At 41.1% G+C, this 24,001-nt stretch overlaps 5 protein-coding genes across 5 annotated transcripts; 2 read left to right on the top strand and 3 right to left on the bottom strand.

The window, feature by feature from the left end:
- Positions 1–434: 434 nt before the first annotated feature.
- LOC136952328 (claudin-4-like) lies at positions 435–1,517 on the bottom strand. The gene has a single exon (XM_067247059.1). It carries the CDS (start codon positions 1,422–1,424, stop codon positions 792–794), a length of 633 nt encoding a protein of 210 aa, XP_067103160.1. The 5' UTR covers positions 1,425–1,517; the 3' UTR covers positions 435–791.
- A 1,452-nt stretch (positions 1,518–2,969) lies between these two features.
- On the bottom strand, positions 2,970–7,055 carry LOC136952329 (claudin-5-like). The gene is made up of 2 exons (XM_067247060.1): positions 6,554–7,055; positions 2,970–4,134 (listed from the first exon to the last, which is right to left on the bottom strand). The coding sequence occupies exons 1-2, from the start codon at positions 7,034–7,036 to the stop codon at positions 3,373–3,375; spliced, it is 1,245 nt and encodes a 414-aa protein (XP_067103161.1). The 5' UTR covers positions 7,037–7,055; the 3' UTR covers positions 2,970–3,372.
- A 763-nt stretch (positions 7,056–7,818) lies between these two features.
- On the bottom strand, positions 7,819–8,994 carry LOC136951430 (claudin-4-like). The gene has a single exon (XM_067245805.1). The coding sequence runs from the start codon at positions 8,899–8,901 to the stop codon at positions 8,275–8,277; it is 627 nt and encodes a 208-aa protein (XP_067101906.1). The 5' UTR covers positions 8,902–8,994; the 3' UTR covers positions 7,819–8,274.
- A 5,574-nt stretch (positions 8,995–14,568) lies between these two features.
- On the top strand, positions 14,569–19,370 carry LOC136952122 (claudin-4-like). Its single transcript, XM_067246812.1, has 2 exons — positions 14,569–15,059; positions 18,295–19,370. Exons 1-2 carry the CDS (start codon positions 14,569–14,571, stop codon positions 18,956–18,958), a joined length of 1,155 nt encoding a protein of 384 aa, XP_067102913.1. The 3' UTR covers positions 18,959–19,370.
- A 1,545-nt stretch (positions 19,371–20,915) lies between these two features.
- On the top strand, positions 20,916–22,612 carry LOC136952335 (claudin-3-like). The gene has a single exon (XM_067247064.1). It carries the CDS (start codon positions 21,036–21,038, stop codon positions 21,681–21,683), a length of 648 nt encoding a protein of 215 aa, XP_067103165.1. The 5' UTR covers positions 20,916–21,035; the 3' UTR covers positions 21,684–22,612.
- Positions 22,613–24,001: the final 1,389 nt, after the last annotated feature.

Below are 24,001 nucleotides of genomic sequence, written 5' to 3' on the forward strand. Positions count from 1 at the left end.
GTCAAGATAGCTCAAAGAGGTTCTGTTACACAGATGATGCTGGAGAAATCCAACAGTCAAATATGTATAGTTTGTCAGTTGAGTTTCATGTTGACTATGTAGAAGGAATACAAATTTGATTAAAGTTAATTGTTTTATTTTTATATCATACTAAACCAATTCTAGTTTACACGTATTTGGCTGACAGATTCAAGACTTCTTTATATCCATGTTGTAATTGGCTACTGTCTGACCCAATCAATTTAAATTAAGTGTCTCATACCAGGGTCAGAAGGCCTTCTCTGCGTTCTAGGAATCAAAAAAACTTTCAGTTTTCTTCAGTTGAGCATTTAAGTTTCACTAAAACTGAAATATCACTGTTCTGCTTACTGTACCTAAACTACTTCAGTGACATTTAGACAAAGGATAAAATGGGTTTACCAGACAATGAAACATTTCTTTAAAACTTAAATCATTGATTTACATTTAATCAAATAGCTCTTTACAAAACATTTAATGACATACTGTACAAAACCTACAATCTGAACAATTATGTTAAAGGTACATTTTACTTTCAATTAACAATATTTTAAAAGATTCATTGGGTGTGAGTTAAAGTTAAGAATAGTATTCCTTTCAGTTCATTCAGCAGCATCCCATGTGTGAAACAATCCTTCCAAGTTACGTAATACAGTAGATCTCAGTGCAGTTATTTAATCAATGTTCTGCTATATCTGGAAAGGTTATGAAGCGGTGGGGAAGTACCAAAAATCACACAAATATAGAACATTGTTTCCTAACCAGTCCTTAGTTTAGACATAGGCTCTGCTGGTGGCTGTGGATCTTGCCTGTGAGTACTTCACTGGGTAGGGCTTGTCCTCTTTGGGTGGACAGGAACTGGCGAGAAGGGCTCCTCCAAGGATAAGAAGTCCGGCTGTGCCCCAGCCGATGTAGAGTGAAGCCCCCAGCTCTCTCCTCTGGGCATCGATCAGCAGGGGGTTATAGAAGTCCCGGATGATGGTGTTGGTTGACCAGCAAATTGGGATGAGGATGAGGACACCAGCCAAGATGAAAAGGATGCCACTGGTGATGGCCACTTTGGCCTTGGACACTTCATCCTCCACAAAGTTGCTGCATTTCCCCCCAGCAATGCCTAGGAGGATGCCGAAGATACACGCGATAATGGAGATCACCACCAAAGCTCTGGCAGCCTGCAGGTCCTGAGGCAGCTGCAGGAGAGAATCGTAGATCTTGCACTGCATCTGGCCGGTACTCTGAATCACACAGTTCATCCATAGGCCTTCCCAGATGGTCTGAGCAGTCACAATATTGGATCCGATGAAGGCTGTGACTTTCCACATGGGGAGGGCGCACACAATGATTGTTCCAAGAAAGCCGACCACAGACAGGGCAAAGCCCAGCATTTGCCTTCCCATTGATACCATTTTGACGTCTCTCTGTCTCTTTTTGTAGATCGAAAAATAGGCAGAGGTTGAAGAGTAGGTCAGCTCACTTGGACTGGAATGGTTGACAATGAGCCTGTGGTTCCTGTGATTATATAGATAGATCCTTTCAGGGGTGGAGTCAACTTTGTTCCCCCTGACCTGAAACCAATTGACAGCTTTCCAGTCTAACCAGATGCTTTGGTATATCCGTATGTGAACGGCAACCAGTTTCGATGAGATGTGCATCTATCTTCAGGCATGCTGCGGAATGCAAGGCCCAAAAAAAGAATGTTTACAGCCCTAGTCAAACAATGCCTGTCCAATGACCAAGTGTTAGGTTTGTTATACCTGGGGAAACCAGTCTGCCGAGTCTGGTTTCAGGGTACTGAGATAAGCCATCTTCATCGTATCACAAATCTTGTTGACAATCACCGGAAATTGCCTTGTCTTGCATGGTGTCTTACTGTATATCTCTTAGCTTCACAGTTAGAAGTTGTGATTAACATGTATATACTGATGTATATATACTCATTGTTATTAAGTTGGTTAAGTTAGATTGTTTGTGTTAAGTTTATTCATAGCTTGAAACAAAGATATGTTTAAATATGTTTAAAAGCTATTTACAAGCTATGGCCTGAAATGTAAACGTAGTTAGAGATTTATATTTGACTAGCTATGGTAGTCTTGGCTATGTTTTGGCTGGATTACCATACACCAGTATACCGATCCTAAATCAGAATAAAAAAGGATTTGAACATTCAAAACAATACAATTAGTTGTATTTTGTTGGATACAGTTTAATATATTTTCACGTAATCAGATCATATAGATGACAGGGTTGGAAGTGAACGTGAATATAAAATACATCCTTTTACATCTAAGGCATACTAGATCTTAAAAAATAGGCTTGTTTTTAACTCTTTGTAGAACTAGTGCACAGTGCCCGTGATGCAGTCGGTTATTAAGATGTCGGTGAGACATACACACACACAGATTTGTGGAACTACAGATAGGGCACAGTGCCTGTGGTGCACTAAGATGTCGGTGACTGTAGTGGAATGCTGTTATACTAATATTTTGCCGTGCCAAGTTTGTGACTGGAAACTGTTTTGTTTCTTCTCTGTCTGAGCTGAACCGTGCGAGTATGCATGTCTCAGACAGACTCAGGGTCCTTCCCCAGGGTTGGAAGCTTGCTATTAGTTTAATCTAAAACTTCATTTGATTAGTCATTTTGGGGCTTCCTGGAACGCCCAAAGTGATACAGTACATGAGCATGGCCAATTATCATACACAGCCCCTCCATGTGAAGATGAAACGCTACCCTAAGGGCACTTCTAAATCACAATTTTATCCTAATATTTTTGCCACAAGGGACAAAAAAAACTAACCACTAAATAATCCAAAAGACCCATTTGTAAAGAATCATCAGAATCCAGACCTACATTGATTTGTTGGATTAATATTGAACATGGAGTTCAACATTTGCTTACTCTTTAAGAACAGTTACTAAGTCCTGTGAATAACCACATTGTAGAAGGAGCTTAATTTGTAGTTTTTATTGTAAATCATTAATCACACCAAGATATAGCAAGTCTTCACAATATATCTATTGTTTTATATTGTGTATATAATTTGTTTTTACAAAAGAGAAGTTGATGTTTTAGATTCCATTCAATAGCAACCAGAAATACTGACTTTTACAATAGCTATGTACTGTATATGTCTGAATAATTTGTTTCTCAATCTTAAAGCAATGGTACACAGATTTACTCCAGATTTTCAAAAATCACACAAAAAGTACATATCTACGACAATGATGATCTTGAATTAAGATGTAAGTACATGAGTAAATAAAGGTGTGCAATGGTTACACTCTGCGAGGCAAAGTCAGGCAAAACAGTTGTTTGAAACATAAAGGCAAAAAAATTTCACAGTTCCTTTGAGTTTTTCAGAGGTACCTTCCAGCAGAGTATGGTCCCGACGCTGCATACTGTTTGCTGGGCATGTAGCTCGGTGCGACAGAGTATGTGGGTGGGGGGCCGTATACTTTGCCATAGTTTCCTGGGTTCATCATGGGCCCAGCGTAAGGGTACATAGGAGCTTGAGCGTAGGTAGGTCCGTACCCATACATTGGCTGCTGAGGTGGGCAGGAGGTGCAGAGGATGATGCCTCCAAAAAAAAGCAGCGCTGCAGAACCCCAACCAATGTAGATAGAGGCTCCAAGCTCCCTTCTCTGGGTCTCGATTGTCAGAGGGTTCGAAAAGTCTGTGATGGTGGTCGCTGCTGACCAGCAGACAGGAATGAGGACAAGGACTCCCCCGATTATCAGTAAGATGCCTCCGAGGATCATCACCTTAGCTTTGGAGGAGTCTTTGTCGAGGCAGCTGGTGCACTTGGCTCCAATAAAGGTGACGGCCAGGCCGATGAAGCAAAATAAGACGGAGATTATGACCAGGGCACGAGCGGACTGCAAGTCCTGTGTCAGCCTCATCACAGACTCGTTCATCTTGCACTGCATCTGTCCTGTGGACTGCATGACGCAGTTCATCCACAGTCCGTCCCAGATAATCTGCCCAGTCACAATGTTGGCGCCGATGTAAGTGGTTACCCTCCACATGGGGATGCCGCAGGTCACACATACCCCCACAAAGCCGATGATGGACAGCACCTGGCCTGACACCTCCTTGCCAATCCTCCCCATGACAAGAGGCTGCTTCTGAGCGGGTGAGAGAAGAAGTGTGTCCGTCTAGGTCTGGATATCTGGAGCTCTACTCTACCTGACTGACTCAACCCTCACTACTGCAGTCTGCTCAAGGAGAAAGAATGTTCCATGCCACCAGGTCAGTTGTTCCTGTTGAACAAGATTCCATTTGATGTCAGACGAAACTAAAACAGATGACTGCCCATCCTGAAATGGCTTGCCTTTACAAGAGCTTTCTTTCACATGAAATCTGTTGTAAACACTATAAACCTACTCTTTACATAAACTCTCAGAAGTTTCAAAACTGTGAAATCAACACTGCTATGAATGAGGATCAACACAGTAAGCTATACACCAACAATGTGTAAATAAATTGGTGTATACTTGGTGTAATGTTTTGGAAGAAAACAAATCTATTACAATAGTTAGTTTGTTTAGTTTTGTATGTGACTGGACAAAATACAACTTGGGTGTGTTCCACACAATGTGTATGTTCAACAGGTAAATATTGACTTTAATCTGAGTGATGACAGAGGTCAAATACTGTCTCAAGGCTAATTATCTTGTTAAGGTTTTTATAATATTGCTGTACAGTATCTAATCCATGAGGTAGATGAGTTAGAGGACACATACTGTGTAGAAAATCTAAATAATAAATTAAGAGGATAAAAACGTGTATTTACTAACTGTGACACTGTCTAGATGGTTCAATTTGTTTATTTACCTATGGTCTTTTATTATCCATTTTAGTGGCAATTGTCCTTCCATTTTGGAGTCATTGGGTATTTGAGATGTCCATCCAGTCATGAAGAAGAATCAACTACGATCTACTCGATTACAATGATTATTCAGGCAGCCTGGTCCTAGATGAATCATGGCTGGTTTATTATTAGAGTTTAAGTCACAACTTGTAATTACAGTAAAATGGTAGCAGGATCATTCCAGTCTGACCTGATTGTTGAAACCCCTTTAATACATGTTTTGATGATCGTAAAGTCACCTCCTAACTGCTGCAGTGTCTTAACTGAATGCTGCTGTGTTGTAAGCTACATGTAATATTAGTTTTTTGCAATGCATGTTTCTTAAATGTTTTGTTTGTGTTAATGCTGTTGAGTTCTGGGTTAATGTTATAATGTTGTAAATTTGAGCTGCTTCCTATCTCATTATTAATGCCTGGTCATGGACTATTGAAAGGCTCTCCAGGAAAGGCTTTCTTTTTTGTCATGCAGATGGCCTGAAACAGATCCGCCCAGTTTCTTTCCAAACACACCTACATCTGGTGAAAAACATTGTGCATCACTAAAACCCCTGACAATAAACCAAAAGTGACATCCACTAAATGTCAAATGTAATGTTGGCCCATAAATCTTTTCACAGAAACTTTTTTTCACATTTTTATCTATAGAATGAGTTTATTTGAAACGGAATGAAGTTAGGGTTTAGCAGCGTAACCTATGAAATTGCCCCACACTTTAGTTGCTGTTGGCTTGGATATCTAAGTTTTTTTTTGCAAGCACAGATAATAGCATTCGCTGACTACCATAATAATGTACATGAGATGGGAAAGATGGGAAAAATATACCCAATTCTATGGTAGTTCTGGATTCAACCAGTTCAACCTGTTTCCTCGTTGGCCCTCCAGAAATGACTGGAGAAACTTCAAATTAACCAAAAGTATTTTTTAAGTAATACCCATTTTCACAATAGAACCAGTAATGCACACAAAGCAGACCATCCAACTGAATATCTAATTTCACCACAAAACAAAAGTCACCCCAAAGGTCAACATCTACAACAAGCAAAGCACGTGGGCACCTGCACGGAACATTCGTTTATACAGCAACAAATGAAAACTGCTGAACTGACAGGTTTTTCAACCCTGTATGGTAAAACCTCACCAGAACGTTGTAGCAGTTATAATATTATGTTTAGATGGCTTAGATGTTTGCACATAAATACTGCATTTACATTCATAGCCAAAATTGCAAAAACATGCATTATAGAAACGGAAATAAAACAGTATATGAAAGGATCCAGAATCTTGTATTCAATGCTATCTAAATGTACAGTGTACATAAGTGTACTTATGTATGGTACATGTACAGTAAATACTGTACGTACTGAATATTCTCTAGGAACAGTAAATAACTGTTTAAGTAAAATATTAACAGTATATACCAACAAACCATTTAGATAGAAATTTGTTCTACAAAATGTTAAATGCTATCTGAGAGTTGTCTAAAGTGTCCTTCAGCACCGTTTAAGGTGGACAGACATCTCAGACATATTCCCTGGGTGTGGAGGTGGACCTCACAGGGACAAACTTGGCTGGGTATCGGTGATCCTCCTTCGGGGGGCAGTTCCAACACAGAAGCCCTCCCCCCATTAACAGCAGCGTGGCAGCGCCCCAGCCAATATACAGGGCTGCCCCCAGCTCCCTTCTCTGGGCCTCAATCAGCATGGGGTTGTAGAAGTCCCTGATGATGGTGTTGGCTGACCAGGACACAGGGATTAGACAGAGAGCACCGGACACAATGTAAAGGACTCCAGATGCAATACACGCTTTAGCCTTGGAGCTCTCCTCTTCAATGCAGTTGGTGCACTTCCCACCGGCAATAGACAGAAATATACCAAATATACCCGTGATAATGGAGATGATGATCATGGCCCGGGCAGCCTGGAGGTCCTGGGGTAGAGCCAGCATGGAGTCGTACACTTTACACTGCATCTGTCCTGTGCTCTGGACCACGCAGTTCATCCACATGCCCTCCCAGATGTTCTGAGCTGTGACGATGTTGGCACCAATGAAGGCCGTAACCCTCCACATAGGCAGAGCACACACTACTAGGACCAAGAGCCATCCAAGTAACGCCATAATCATGCCCATCAACTGTATGCCCTGAGAAGCCATCTTGTCCAGGTAAAGCACACTTCAACCTAGCTCCAAGGGTTCTTGTCCCAAAGTCAAAAGATGAATGAGACAAAGGATACTAGTACTTATAGACTGTGTTGTTGTAGGTGGGGTTTCTGAAACTTCTTGGGATATGCAGGTATTCTACAGTCCCATGGATGTTTATACACAAACAGTGTCCAAACTAGTGACCTCCAAGACAGCTGACATACCAGTAAAACAACACCTTCAAGGTCACAAACGTAAACAGACTGGCTATATTCACTCGTTTAGCTACCAATCTTGCATATCAAATATTTAAATTAAGTGGCTATTTCACTAAAGGTGGAATTGATCAGATCACATGTGTATGAGACTGGGCGTTTCACCAGCATGTCCTATTCTTGAATTTCAAGCTGGCTGTCTAGTTAACTGTTTTATGTTTCCAAGTACACATTGCCAAGGGTATGCAACAACGATATAGATTTAGGGAGTCAGGTGGCTGAGCGGTGAGGGAGTCGGGCTAGTAACCTGAAGGTTGCCAGTTCGATTCCCGGCTGTGCCAAATGACGTTGTGTCCCTGGGCAAGGCACTTCACCCTACTTGCCTCAGGGGTAATGTCCCTGTACTTACTGTAAGTCGCTCTGGATAAGAGCGTCTGCTCAATGACTAAATGTAGTGTTTAGATTATTTGGTTATGGGTGCTAATCTGTTGGCAACTGTGAAGCCCCTCGTTATGTTGCCCGTAATAAGGAGCTATACAAATAACATTGGGTTGGATTTTATAAAAATGATGGAAAAGGTTAATAAAACAAGAAACAATTTATTCTCCTTTGCATATATTTTGTATCTTTATGTACAGTACATTTTTATCACCATGAACCTTTACACATACAAAAAACACGAAGCATAACAAAAGCATCATTTGTAAGGTGTATCGTGTACATATAAAATAAATTAAGATACAATTTCTAATTCTGTTTCAGTATTAGTTTGTATATAGTTTGTCAGCATCCATGCATTTGGAATACTGCAGTGTTAGCTAATGCAGTCCAATCATGCTCAACTTGTTGTGGTGCCAGTCAGCCCGACTGTCAGTCAGAACTGCCTAATTTTCCTGAAGTACTGTTTGTCTAGAGCTCAAGCTAAATATATTGAACCAAAAACTTGAGTAACAGTGAAGTTCATACTTAACATTGAGAATAAACATTCCTTTTCAGTCTCTTGATTTTTCTCCTTGAAATCTCAAATTGTCCAACTCAAACAAAATTTTTGGGAGCTGCAGATCTGGCAGCAGAGTACTTGGCATTGTAGGTGTCATCTTTATTGGGGCAGTTGGCACACAGGAGACCCCCTCCCAGGATCATTAGAGCTGAAGCCCCCCAACCGATGTATAGCGATGCGCCGAGCTCCATTTTCTGAGAACTGTTCAACGTGGGATTGTAGAAGTCCTTGATGATGCTGTTGGCCGTCCAGCAGACAGGAACGAGGCACAGAACACCGGCAATGATAAAGACCACACCTGAAACCATGCCTATCTTGGCTTTGGCTCTCTCATCTTCCACACAGTTGGTGCACTTGCCCCCTACCATGGCCAGGAAGATCCCAACCATGCCAACCATTATGGAGATGATGGTGAGGGCACGAGCAGCCTGGAGTTCCTGGGGAAGAGCCAACATGGAGTCGTAGACCTTACACTGCATCTGTCCAGTGCTCTGGACCACGCAGCTCATCCAGATGCCCTCCCAGATGGTTTGGGCAGTGACAATGTTATCTCCAATATAGGCAGTGACCTTCCACTGGGGCAGGACACAGACCACGATGGCAGCAATCCATCCAATGAGGCCGAGGCAAGTGCCCAGCATCTGAAAGCCAGCAGATGTCATTTTCTTGATTTCCTTTATATTTCTGCAGTCGTGAAAAGGAAGTTCAAAAGTAAATGCGCTTTAGAAATCAGCCGCTATGTCTTGCTTGAGAGATCTCCAAGAATAAGAGTGACAACACATCTGGGACAGGTGCTTATATACTCCTGTCTTAGGAAGGGCCTGGCAGTATTCCACAGCTGCTATGACAGCCCCCTCCCACCCAGATCATGTGTTGTCACATGTTGTGTCTCATCTTGTCGTAGGTGGAACCAATATTTGGTCATCAAATATTGCTAGGAAACCCAAACACAATGTTCGGCAACACCCTTTAAAGTGCAGTGTCTAATTTCTTTACTTCCTTTCATTTCAACTCAATCTGTAAGGAAATGATATTTCTACATTCATCAACTGCCAATACATCCAAAACAAATACATCCATCTATGCACATGGGCATAACACATGGGAAAATAGTCACATACAGTTGCTTCTATAGTCATACTGTATCACATACTTGACATAGATCACATAGATCTTTAAGATCAATAATGTTATTGAAGAATTAAACAATAATTGTTATCACTTTAATGTAAAAATATCAATCTACACTGTCTGTTCACTCTATCACTGTATCTATCTATTTAACTGTATATATTAGTGAAAAGGTTTACCTTTAGTCATTTAGCAGACGCTCTTATCCAGAGCGACTTACAGTAAGTACAGGGACATTCCCCCAAGGCAAGTAGGGTGAAGTGCCTTGCCCAAGGACACAACGTCAGTTGGCATGACCGGGAATCGAACTGGCAACCTTCGGATTACTAGTCCGACTCCCTCACCGCTCAGCCACCTGACTCCCGGTTTGTAATGACATCCAGACATCAACAAGATTACAGCATAATCGAAAGTCAGAACTTTTGATTTCCATTTCAAATGCCCATTCACAGACACACAAATGTTTAAATACTTGAGCAGATGACATTTTTGACCAGTAAAGCAATAGATGAAAAACCATTCCAAGACAAAAATGTAACAGCAATAAAGAAGAAACTTGGATGATGCTCTGGCAAGTAAATTACAGGCCTGAATGCACATTACTCCAAAAAGACTTCAACAAAACGCTGTTTTCATCCATACTTATCATCCAAGTATTAATCAATTGATTCAGAACTAGACATCCCATCAGATTCCCACCAGAGCCATCACTGCTGTTCACTGCTGTTTCAGCTATGGGCTGAGACATAGGCTTACTTTGACGATGGGACACCTTGAAAGCAAGCATTAGGAAAAACACAGGTAAGGCTGACCTTGCAGTGTGGTGAATGGCAGTCCTTGGTAGGGCTGTCGCTGTCCCTCGCTCTTCGTCTGGAGGATGTGTTTGCTCTGGCGGGGGTCTTGCTGGTTCTCTGGTCGGGGGTGTGCAGTATAGAGGAGACATGAGAGGAAGACGTTACAGAAATGACAAAACAAAAAGCAAGGTGATCGCAGTAGTTGGACAGACCCCCCCCCCCCCCCCCCCTTCACACACACACACACACACATGGTTGAATGGATGGGAGAGCGAGAGAGAGAGATAAGGGTTGAGTCACACATGAAAGAAAGCACTGTTTTAGGGCCAAATCCGCTGTTAGGACAATAAAGTCTCTATTTTACTCAGCTAGTTAATTAAAGGTACTCTGGCTTGAGGCTTGAGATTGAGTTCCACACACAGGTAAGCACAGAGGAATTCCACAATTAAGGCTTCGTGGAGAGATGGTTTGGGGCATATCACCTTCTCACTGAGATTGCTCTTAGTGCTGGATATCAGATAAGCCTTAGAGGGGTTTACTGTTTGAAGATCATACACCCGACATAAGATCACATAGTAAACATGTAATCAGACTCTCAGGCAAAAACTGTTCTGCTCTGCTGAAATGTGTCAAAAACAAATTTGAATACATACTGTTTTCTTGTACAACCGTAATAAGTAATTTCCCTTTTTCATAAATAAGGAACAAGATGTAGGCCTATGGTGTCTATTAAATAGCTGACACAATCAAATCTGGCCAAAACAAAATTCCTTACTAACTTTTATATAGGTCTAAAAGTTCCAGTCCAACTTCCTTCCAAGGACACACTCGCTGTGGTTATCACATGCCCAGATACACAAAAACAGAATCTTATTCTATGTCCTGCCATACCTTTTCAGAGTTAAAATGTGTGTACTTCTACATAATTATCACAGCTCACTACAATTAATTTGTTTTAAAATTACATTTCAAAATAATATTATTTCAAAGGGCATTTGGAAGTAAACAAACAGTAAAAAAATGACAGATAACCGTGATTTGTTTGCTATTTGTGCTAATCATTCACCCTTGTGAATTTAATACACTTTCACTTTGGAAATAAAAACTGAATAAAACACACTATACACACAAACTGAGACAAAGAACAATTGTTTTTGTAGTCTTTGGGTTGTGTTTCGTAACTCTCCCGTGAGAACATTCTGCAGGGAAATAGGAGACATGTATTAGCAGGCACAGAGGGCAGGTCTGAGATATACACTGACGGCTGCTAGTTCTGGACTAATTAAAGCAATCAAACAAACTTCCCAAAACCTGCTCGGTGACTTTGGATTTTGTTTACATATAATACTTGTGTAAAGGCCAATGAGTTGGATTTGCAAACAATATTGTGTTGTAAAAAAATAAATAAAATAGAACCTAAAACCTTTTACAACCTATTACTAGTGTTTACATATTGGCAGGATAGAATTGAAGTCATTTTGAAGGGACAGTCAGAGTTTCATTGAGTAATCCAAATGACATGCGTGTCATGATGATCTCAAGTTACTTGAGTAGCATGAGACATTCAGTGACTCACGCATGTTTGGAAGTGACATCACAACCTCACAAGCATCAACAAAATAATTATTTTGAGTGTTTGGCAAAGTTGGTCAAATACATCGGAATCACTCAAATCCTTTAATATGGGTTTTTGGTTTACTGCCTTGAAAACACACAGACATTAACTAGTTCTTTTAAACTGTAATTATACGGGCTGAATATATTTCAAGTTATATATCTAAAAGGAGGTTGTGTACATGGGCTACTGTGTAATAAGGGTTAAAGAAATAAATGGTGTTCTGCAATATGCCATAAGTGACTGGGAAAGATGTTGGGTGAGAAAAAAACAGATTTTCCCTCAGGGGTTTTCCGTTACTCATTTGCATAGACTTAACTCCAAAGGGCAATGTTGCACAATGGCAGTATGATCGTTAATACATTTTAAGGAAAGGCAGTCACTTGACATGTTAAAGTATATCATTTTAACGCTATGAGGAAGAAATGTTTGTTGTTTGTTAGTCGGTCTGTCTGTCTTTCTCTGTCTCACACTTACTCACTTAGTAATGTGTCTTAGTTCTCAAAAGAAGGTAAGTCTCTACATAGAATGGTAATTCGTGGAAAGAGGTTCTAAGTGTACATGGGTAGGAGTGACAAGGCAGGCCAGACACTTATTGTTAGAAGTAGAAATTGGTTTAACCTGTTTCCACTCCCATGGCAGGTTTCATGAGGAAGTGTTCAAGTGTGCATGTGAGCTTTTCAGGAAAAGGTAAATCTACATACAGTGTCAGCTTTAATTCGAGATATTAATTGAAGGGTCCCAACAAACTGTTTCTGTATTACTGTAAAAATATCCGTCCAGCATCTTGTGAATATCGATGGGGGGGAAATTTGCTAACACTTAGTTTGATGGTAAAAGTAAATACACAAATCCTAACCTACCTTTTTATGTGACAATTAACTTGAACATTACATGCTTTGGTTACACTTTCAACCCATTTTTGAAGAACATTTGAGAACATTTCCCTCCTTTGCCACAGGGTGGTGACTTGTAACAGGGCCCATGAGTCAGGCATGCACTGCTCCACCAATCATCTCCACTGTTGTTATTCAAACTGTCATGGAGGTATTCTGGGGAATGTGGAGGGTTAACAGACAAGAGTATTGATGCAATGTTCTCAGATTTCTGAAAGAGACATAGCGGTGTTGACAAGAAGTGACACTGTTGAGATACAGTAATACTGTACAACCTGTATAAACTGAATGTAATTTACAGTTGGAGGCACAACAGTGTGACAGTTTCAACTCAAAAACCAGAAAGCCATGTCAGACATGCATAGTTGGAGACAACATAGAGAAGGCTACACTGACTCCCTCTGGCTGCATGTCTTGCAGACAGTAACAGAGGTACAGTATGTGATTGTCATTCCCAAATTCAAGAGTAACCTTCAGTTCACACAGACTCTGGCTTGAAACACAGTAATGGGTTTCACTGTACATAAAGAATGTTATATATATATTTCATTACATGAGAATGTTGACTGTTGTTGTCATAGCCACCTGTGCATTGTATCCACTGCATTGTATCCACTTGTAGAACACAATTGTACTGAACTAATTTCTGCCTTGGCAGAGGAAACTAAACAAGCAAAATGGCACGTTTCAGGTGTGGATTTCACATCTGAGAAGAGTTTGAGATAACTGTGACCCCAAGCTAACACGTGACCCTAGAAATGACCGTGGTTCATTTAAAGAGGCCTTATTAATAACACAGACCTGGTTAGCCATCCTTAACCAGCAAGATAGTGAGTCTGTAGTGTCTCAAAGAACATGAATAGACAGACTTTTCTGATTTTCAAAGTATCAGTATGATTTGGATCAAATTAAATTGAGTCTCTCTTTGAGTAGCTAACAGTATCTATTGCAACAAGTTGCACCCTATGCTTATACATTTATTCCTTGAAAGTTCAAGGAATCAATATGAATCAATTAATATTGTGTAATGCTGTGAGTGTTGTGGTGCCATGCAATATAGCTGCATAGCAACATAAGGCACCATGAATTGAAAGAAAGGGGCAAAGTATATAGAATGTTTTTCTTTCAATACTTAATGTTTTAAAATACTTTTATTACATGTTTGATAATGCCAAACATATAAAAGATTATAATGTAGGCTATAATCGAATCCAATGTATTTGAGCTATTTAGCCCCAAACACTCAGTCAGTGGTGTTCCTAGTCCCCTCTATGAGGGCTTATGCATCTCACTGACTGTGAACAAAGCCTCTTATTGTCTTTAACTCCATGGCAGATCTCATTGAGAGAATGATACAGCATTTTGTTTTAATCAAGGTTAATAGAATAAAAGTGATACACACTCAAGGTCTTTCTCAAAGAGAATAGTGGGTTCTTTTTGCTGTGTTCCAATCTCTTTCATGGAAACAGTGAGCAACGTTTGCAAAGCAACACTAAACTATCTAACACATAATAATTTGGTCCTGTATTATTCCCGGAATATAGTTTTTGCGTGGAAACTACGTTTTTTTAAGGATATCTCCCCCAGACAAAAACTAGCTGCTCATCGAGAATGTAGTTTGAACATGTAAAAACAATTTCCCAAACATTGCTACTTGAACATAAATACAATTCCACCTTGAACTGACTCCACCTTCCATCTTCTAAGCAGTATAAAGAAGCTAGAATTGTTTCCCCCCTCTCTCCTTGTTCCCTCTCTCACGTAAAGCCTTATCCAGGATTCTGAGCCAGCGAGATCTGATATCGCCTTCATCTTAAGAGGGCTGAGCCTGAGACAGAGCTCCTTCTATCCCGAGCACCCAGGGAGCACCCAGTGTCCAACCCTGCCCAAACGATGTATTCGGCCGGCATTGAGATCCTGGGGATGATCCTGTCAGTGGCGGGCTGGTTAGGGGTCATGGTGGCCTGCGGTCTGCCCATGTGGAGGGTAGCCGCCTACATCGGTCAGAACATCGTCATCTCGCAAGTGATCTGGGAGGGCCTGTGGATGAACTGCTCGGTGCAAAGCACAGGTCAGATGCATTGCAAGGTGCACGACTCCATGCTGGGGCTGCCAGTGGACCTGCAGGCAGCCCGCGCCCTCGTCATCGTCTCCATGGTAATGGGCGTCGTGGGCATCGGCCTCTCGGTGGCCGGAGCCAAGTGTACCAACTGCAGTTCGGACGCAGGGAGTAAGCCTCGAATTGTGCTGGCAGCTGGGGTGACCTTCATCGTGGCAGGGCTGCTCCTGCTGGTCGCTGTGTCCTGGACTGCGAACGCCATCGTCCTGGACTTCTACGACCCGCTACTGGAGGAGACGGGGAAGAGGGAATTTGGGAACTCGCTGTACTTTGGCTGGGCTTCCTCCTGCCTGCTGATCATAGGGGGAGCTCTCCTGTGCTGTTCTTGTCCCCCTAAAGCACAGCGCAGTGGGAATGTGTCCGTGCCCCCCAGGGTGGACTACACTGCAGTCAAGTCCATGTCTGTCAACGGATATACAAGGAGGGACTATGTGTAAACCTGTGTTCTATAGAATCAAAGACTCCCCTTTCTCCTTTTGGGCTTCTGGGAAATTAGTGTAAAGTGAGCCCCATCATTTGGCTGGAAGGGGTGAGACATACAGTCGGAGTAGAACATATTTGTGGGACCAACAATATGAAGAATGAAGCAAGCAAAAGTACTTTCATTTTTGTTTAGCTATAAATACTAGGACAAAGCATACATGAGTATAATATTAATGCTAAACTAGCGAATACAAATTTTGCGTTTTTAGATTTTGATTGACTTGTAGTAGATTTGCACTAGGTCTTTTTTCCACTTAATGCTTTTGTACTGTTTGCAAATTAATTTTCATTTTACATGATACCTACTCAATGACAAAATTATTAAAGAAGTATTTCTGTGGTTCATGTAAATGTATTGCTCTTTATTATATATAAAAGAAAGAAGTTAATTTAATTGTGAGGAAAAACTGTCATCCCTTTGAATTCTCTATTTAATATTTCTGAGAACAAATTTCTTGCATGAGGCTTCAGCACCAGAATGCTGTGCATTCCTTGTTCTAAGCATTTGGGTAAACTAGGTCTGAAACTAACATTAGGGAAAGAAACCCTATTGGAGACTCAAGTCTCAAAAATTGACCAAAGTAGAGTGCAGGAATTCCTGTTGCAAAGCTCAACTCCATATCACCTGAAATCTAGCCGAGCCAGGCCTACTTTCCATACAATTTTTTTTATTATTCCAATGCAAATGTGAGCAGCAACAATGTCCTGCTTGTTGTGCAAGAGTGCCATCTGCTACTTTCTATTGTGTCCTCTGTTCCATTTGGAAGAGTGAAATCGAGTCCTAGATAAAAGCTTATTTTTCAGTGTGGAGCCAAATTACACTGTGATAACGGGGTACTCGACTTCCACAAAGCATCTTATGACTTTGTTTACATTGTATCTACATTTAAGAGAAAGATTTTTTTTAAACTAATCTCAAAACCAAGTGAGAAATATCTCAAACTAAAATGTTAACCAAATTGTATCTCACACGCCAAAGCCTGCCATGCACAGGCAATACATTGTCATTAGCTGGAAATTTAAAGTTACATTTACTTCAACATGCCTGTCAACCTTTTACGTCTTTCTGCTGTGACTTACAATAGCAACTGCATTCAGTCGTGAGGCACATTGGAAGCTCGTGTGAATAGGCCTTAATAGCACTTCCATGAAATTGAAACAAGGCTTAATTAAAGACAGATCACACTGGCTGTATTGTGTTACTACTCGTCTACCTGTGTGGCTCAAAAGGCAGCTAGCCACCTGCAAACAGTGTACAGACCAGTAGAGACTACCTGATACAGCGGGTGTCAGGTGCTTTGTAATAGGGAGTACTGTACTATATTGAGTACTGTACTGTGCTGTGCTATGATAGCCCAGAGATGTAATGTCTCCACAGCAGGATGTAGCATTATTACCATTCAGATTAAGAATCCAGACAGTCAACAGGTTGTTTGATCAAAATTAAGACAGTAAATTAGATAGAAATGCTACTCCAAGAGGAGTCAGATGGCTGAGCGGTGAGGGAATCGGGCTAGTAATCAGAAGGTTGCCAGTTCGATTCCCGGCCGTGCGAAATTACGTTGTGTCCTTGGGCAAGGCACTTCACCCTACTTGCCTCGGGGGAATGTCCCTGTACTCACTGTAAGTCGCTCTGGATAAGAGCGTCTGCTAAATGACTAAATGTAAATGTACTGTGCCGAGACATTTCAGGAAAATCGGAAAATGGTTCTGCGCATGATCTCTTTTGTTTTAGGAAAACCAGAAAATGTTTTTGCACATGCTTTGCCGTCCAGGCAGCTGTGGACTAAACAGCTTAGGTCCTAGGTTGATGATTGCAAAGGCACTGTTTGGAACAAAGCACTGCTTTTGGTAAACAAATGTAGGAAGTGGGATAGTTAAACAATCATGACAGTGAGCGTATTACAAGAAGTAGCCAGAGTTGGAAAATATATTTGTTTGTGTCAAAAGGCAATATAGGTAAAAGCTAAGGAGGTTGATTAAATCAGAGTAAGTGCTGCTCCAAAATTAAGCCTAGAACCATTGGAAACGGTTGCATCTGTTCCCAGCTCCAGGAAGCTGAATTTGGGGTAGAATCCCATTTGAAATGTGTGGCCTTGTGGACAAGGACGAAGATAAGACCACCCCCACACTAAAACATTTGCAGACACAATGGTTGACTCACTGTGTGTTTGTCTATGGGACAGTCATTTAGGAAACCTGTTTACTTCATGAACTAATTACCAACAAGGACAGAAGATAAGTCTGCTCACATAATTCTTCTTCTACCTTCAGTGACCAGTAACTTAACGTAACTGGATCTGACATTATTCAATATCATGACATCATATTTTACTAAAGAGAAAAATTAGTAAAGTTACACAAAAAGTACCTACAAAAACTTTCTATGAAGAAAAAAAAAACTCTGGCTCTGTTATGTTACGTAAAAGGATAGTTTCCACCTGAAAGACACTCGTGAGCTCATCAGCTGCCCAAAAGGATTTCTGAGGAAGACTGAACATTCTGCACATTTGTTTCTTGAAAACAGCTAAATGGGGTTAAGACAAACGAGATAGGGAGGCTGGGACTTAATCTGAGAACAACTGAACCAAGGCTGCCATCTGACCTGTGAAATGGACATGACGGAAAGTTCAAGTAGTGGTCTCCACTTTCAATCATTACGTCCACATTTCACCTGTCTGTTATCGTTAACTATTAAGTTAACTATTTAACTTATTTACCCTCCTCATAGCCAAACAGTCAGGGGAGTGACTACTGGCCGAAAAGTTCAATCATTAACCATTTACATGCCAGGCATGGCTTCCCTCAAAAACGACAGGAAAAAAGCAAAATGTTTGAAAGCCCTTGGCCAATCCCCACAAGACTCCACCTTCTGCTGTGTAGACAGCACTGGGTATATGTGCTGTGAGAATTTCAGAGCAGGCTCAGAGAATCTCCTTTGTGTAACTGAGACAGCAAAGACACCTGGGCATTTACACCTGGACATTTACAAAAGAGAATCAAAGTTTCTTTTTTAGGGGTCAAATGGCTGCTGCGGGATTAGAGATTCTCGGGGTGACTCTGGCTGCCCTGGGGTGGATTTCAGGAATCATGTCCTGTGCTCTGCCTATGTGGAGGGTCACAGCTTTCATCGGCAGCAACATTGTGACAGCTCAGACTATCTGGGAGGGCATTTGGATGAGCTGCGTGGTCCAGAGCACTGGACAGATGCAGTGTAAGGTCTACGACTCCATGCTGGCTCTGAGCTCTGATCTGCAGGCCGCTCGGGCCCTCACCATCGTCTCCATCCTGGTGGGCATAATGGGAGTCCTGGTGGCCGTGGTGGGGGCAAAGTGCACCAATTGTGTGGAGGAGGAGACGGCCAAAGCGCGGGTCATGATCACTGCTGGAGTGGCCTTCATCGTGGCCTCCCTGACCCAACTGATCCCTGTGTCCTGGTCAGCCCACACCATCGTCATTGAGTTCTACAACCCCATTATTCCTGAGCCACAGAAGAGAGAGATTGGAGGAGCCCTTTATCTGGGTTGGGCGGCAGCCGCATTCCTGCTCATAGGGGGCTGCATCCTTTGCTGCAGCTGCCCTCCACAAACAGAAAAGAGGTATGCCCCCCCCTCAAGGATTGTGTACTCCCCAAACCGGTCTGTAGCACCCAGTGGCTACGACAAGAGAGATTATGTCTGACCTGGCACCTGGCATCTTCTCATGCTTTACAAGACGAGGAAACACTTGATGCCACATTGAACTCAAGATAAATTGTGTGATACAATAACTACAATAACTATGTTTAGGTTTTATGAAGGCAAAAGAAAGACTAAACCCATTTTTATGATGTTCTCATGTACATGTAAATCTCAAAATTTGATCTACTGCAATAGATTTTTCTATAACGTGAGTATTTGTAAAAAATTATGTACTTAAAGTATACTTCAATCTGAGCATGTGGTGTACATACAAAAGGTTTGGGAGGAGAAATAGTTGACATTGTTAAAATCTTCTTGGTAACATAATGCATTTCTGACAAATTTGGTGTGTAAATGTTGTATGACCATTATGTCAGGGCAGCTTTTGTTGAGAGTACAAATATTAGCGTCAAAAAAGGCATACAAAATGCCCATTGTTTTGATGTGATGTTTGTATGTGTGAAAATCAATAATTAAAAAAAAACTTATAAAAGGAATAAGACATTATATTACAAACTGACTTCAGTAGAGAATCATTTGAAGATGTTTTCTTTTCTGGGATTACATTATAACATTCCAGGCAAACCTCAGAGTTTGGCCCATGGACCATGAAAAGTACAGACCTCTTTTAATAGAATAGTTACAATTACTGGCGATGAAGCAACGTTTTTGTATTTGAGAAGCAAGTGGACTCCAGGAAACTGACACACTGACAATTGTGAAAACATGAAAAGAAATGTTCTCCAAACATTTCAGAAGCAAGTAAAACACACTCCCACAAAGGTATTGTATGCTCATAGTCCAATGTTTTCTTTAGATGTGCTGTAAAAGACTGACATTGGTCACTGATAGTTCCAAGACACCTGCAATTTATTTGTGCCCTAATGTACTTTAGCTAAGTTTTTTTATAAAAAGCTTTTCGATTTCTAGTTGTCTAGTTGTTTCTAGTCTAACATGGTGGCTGTTCTAATATAGTCTCAGTGTCATTCCAGAGGACGCAAGATGCAGTGAATAAGATTTGGGTTTAACCCAATGATAAGATGTTGAGTATTTCACTCTTTCATTGTAGCCATCTACCTGGCTGTCTCCCAGATGTCTGTTGGCTCTCTGTAACAAGAATCCTTGCTTTGTCAGGCCTCCACTTTCAACCATACCAGAAGCCCCACAACAATGGATCCGTTTCATAGTAATGTGGAGGCCAGGCTGTCATGTCAACACTGGGGTACGGAATTTGGGAGGAAAGACTATTATTCCGGTTTTTGGAGCATGTCAAGGGAGACCAGCTCAGCCCTAAAGAACTCAAAGCAATTTTAGTGATAGACAAACATGCCGTTATAGCACTTCAAACAAGGCAACAGGGATCGTTACTGAGGAACAAGTCAGTTATTCTTTTTTCATGTGGAGTAAGAAAATGTTATGAGACCTGTGAGTAGCTAAGATGGCAGATAACTTTTTCACAGCAGGGATTGAGATGTATTGGGCACAAATAGTTGACCGTTTCTTTGAATTAATGAATGATTATCAACTCCATCTCCAAATCTAACTTGTCACAGTTGCTATCACAGTTCCTATTTGGTAAACTTGATATGATGCAAGCTGCAGTGTTTATGTTATACTGAACAAGCTAGGATTTACATAGTCATCTATTTTGGAGAGAATAATACTTTTTTTTACGCAGCAAAGAATCTTTGCGTAAAAATGGATCCAGATATTTTCGGGATTTCAAATAATAGTTTGACGACTCTAAAACGCTGTGTCTGTTCGTCTGTGAATCCTTTGTAGCTTGAGTCATTGTGGAGTTAGTCATGTAAGTTGATAGCATTCTCAGTCCACAAGAGCTCCGATCCATCCTCCACTTGATTATGTCAGCTCCCTCTCTGACTCCTCCTTCCACCTGATCTGGGATATAAAGGGTACTTTTTTAGAGGCAGCCCCAGAACAACACACTCGTTCAGGTGTTAGGTTCATGAGGTTCATTGGTGTTGTGTCTTTGTCTCTTTGTTTCCCATAGAACCTCGTTCAGATCTTCTATCTGCTGTGAAAGACACAGTAGGAGTTCAAGAGAGACAATCAGCATTATGTCCGCAGGGTTGGAATTGGTGGGAATTGCTTTGTGCATCTTGGGATGGATCATTGCCATCGTAGCCTGTGCCCTGCCCATGTGGAGGGTTACGGCCTTCATCGGGAGCAACATTGTGACAGCCCAGATCATCTGGGAGGGCCTGTGGATGACCTGCGTAGTGCAGAGCACTGGACAGATGCAGTGTAAGGTGTACGACTCCATGTTGGCCCTCTCCCAGGACCTCCAAGCGGCCCGTGCTCTTACTGTGATCTCCATCCTGCTGGCCATATTGGCTGTGCTCATAGCCATTGCGGGGGCCAAGTGTACCAACTGCATTGAGGACGAGGCATCCAAGGCCAAGGTAATGATCATTTCTGGGGTCTTCTTCATTGTGTCAGGGGTCATGCAGCTCATCCCGGTGTCCTGGTCAGCCAACACTATCATCAGGGACTTCTACAACCCTCTGCTGACCGACGCACAGAGGAGGGAGCTGGGGGCAGCCTTGTACATTGGCTGGGCGGCTGCTGCTCTCATGATCTTAGGCGGAGGGCTACTCTGCTGTTCCTGTCCACCCAATGAAAAGAGGTACAACCCATCAAGGATGGCGTACTCTGCTCCACGCTCCGCAGGTGGGCCCGGGTTTGAGAGGAAAGACTATGTGTGAAAAATGGAGAAAAAACTATGTTGACAATCCAAACTGTTGTGTACACCTTTCTAATAGTTGTGTGCCTCAGAAAGGGCTGAGCGAAACTGCCCATGGAGACTCCATCATGAAGGATGTATTTGGTGATGACTTTTATGGATGTTTTGTTGGATTTGGTTTGGACTTTCGTTTTTGTGTCTGTGATAATATCTCTGCTGTCAGTAGTTTCAGACGCTGGGACAGATTGAGAAAGATGAGGAAAAGATCCTTCCATTTGTCTTTAGTGAGGATGTATAACACATAAAAGATCAATGGTTTTTAAACAATCCATACAATTCAGCTTTGGAGGATTTCAGTATCACTGATTCATGTAAATTGATGGTACAAAATGTTAGAAATAATTGTCTGGCCAATATAGTCATGTTAGTTTGGATATTGTATCAGGTTATTCCTCTAGCTTCAATATGACCACATTGTAATATGCATAACAGACTCTTTAAATCAGTAAATCATTTTAATCAATCAATTCAGAAACTAAAGATAAAGTTGGCTTTTTGGCATTTTATATAGATCTGTATTTCTTTTTATTACATGTCCATTTGTGAACTGTTGTTTTTTAATGATTTTTTTTCACAAATTTTAAGATTTGATACTGATCCTATATCATCAGTGTTATGAGTGAGATTGTGTGACATACATTTTGTACATGATTTACTGTTCTAGTGCACTATCAGTTTGACAAAGATAATGAGTACTATTTAACACAGTGTCAACAGTGCACAGGGTACCGTAAAGGCCAGGAAGACACATGATGCATATCTCAGTGTCTGTGTGATAAGGTTAAATAGGTACACCATGTGTCTAGCCACAACAGTGCTTCTGTGCTGGTTCTGCAGTGCTAAAAGCTTAACTTACTTTAAAGAAAATAAAGATGTTTGTTTTTAAAGGTGTGACGTCTCTGCTTCCTGTCAGAGAACAATAGATGAAAGTCTGAAAGAAGTCCATCCTCAATGTTTGTCCTCTGTTTCATTCATCTACCACAGCTTCTCACAAGGAGAGACATGGCATTGTGTCATGCTTCTGTTATACACAATGCAATGGTGACGGTAATGATGGGATAAGGATCAGTACATGTGCCATTGTAAGGATAGCCTGATATGCAATCCCAGAGGCTGAGTTACAGCCAACCGGCAACTTAACCACTCACACGGAGAACAATTAGCCCCAAGATTACCTCACAGAATGAGGTGACAAATACAGGCACAAAGAACAGGTATAACACTGAATCAGTATTTAATGGAATCTTCTGAACTTATCACTGATATATTAATTAAAACACACATATTTTCCCTACACCTATTTTCAGTGGCAACATAAAGACTCAGAACACTGTTCTCTGTTAGCCCTGGGAAAACTGTTCTGTTTGAAACATATCTTGTAAAGCGTTATAAAACCAACATAAAATATTAATTTGTATCTTATGGTAAATATGGGAGAGGCCCATTGAGACTGGGTTGTATCACGTTACAGCCTAACTGTCTTTTTCCATATATCAATTTCTCTCACAAAGGTTCTCAACCTTTGAGAGACTATTCAAAGTAAATACAGTTGAAAAATTGGATCATTCACATTTTTTTGCCATCACAAAAATGTCTTCTAGCCAACGCAGCATTGTACAATACCACTGCTGAAGCTACTGTATGGCTATTTAATATGCTTTCATTAATATTTCAACTGAAACGTAAACCAAGAATCTACAAGAATGTGCATTTGTTATTATTGTCCCTCTATGGGCAATTCAAGTAGGTGTGTCAGCATGAATATAGAGTATATATTCATCAGCAAGGTTTCAACTTCTAAGGCTTCTATCCTCCAGTGACAGAGAGCTTTGCCAGTTTACTATAAGTGTAAAAGCAATAAGCGTGTGTTGAACAAATGAGTGAAACAAATGTGGTCCAAATATACATTTACTATGGCAGCAACAGCAGTGTTTGAGGTTGTTAATCATTCATCAGCACCACAGGTTTACTTTGATGGAGATTGGACATGCCTCATGAAGCCCAAGCATTAGTGTTTGCATGCAAAAGTATTGACTAACCAGAGATCCATTCCTCTAAACCTAGACTTCACAATTAAAAATTGTTTTGTTATATATAAATAAATTATTGTATATTATTTGTGATAAACTAGGGGACCAAGTAGGGTTATTATTTGTGAGCAAGTAGTAGTATGCTATTGTTTGGAGGTAGGTTACTTTCACTAACACTTGAGAGTGTGTGCCTCTGCGCTCTTTACGATCAATACAACTGTGAGCATAATTTGATGTAATATTTTAATTA

Source organism: Osmerus mordax, chromosome 11, assembly GCF_038355195.1.
Source record: "Osmerus mordax isolate fOsmMor3 chromosome 11, fOsmMor3.pri, whole genome shotgun sequence".
Classification (NCBI taxonomy): Eukaryota; Metazoa; Chordata; class Actinopteri; order Osmeriformes; family Osmeridae; genus Osmerus; species Osmerus mordax.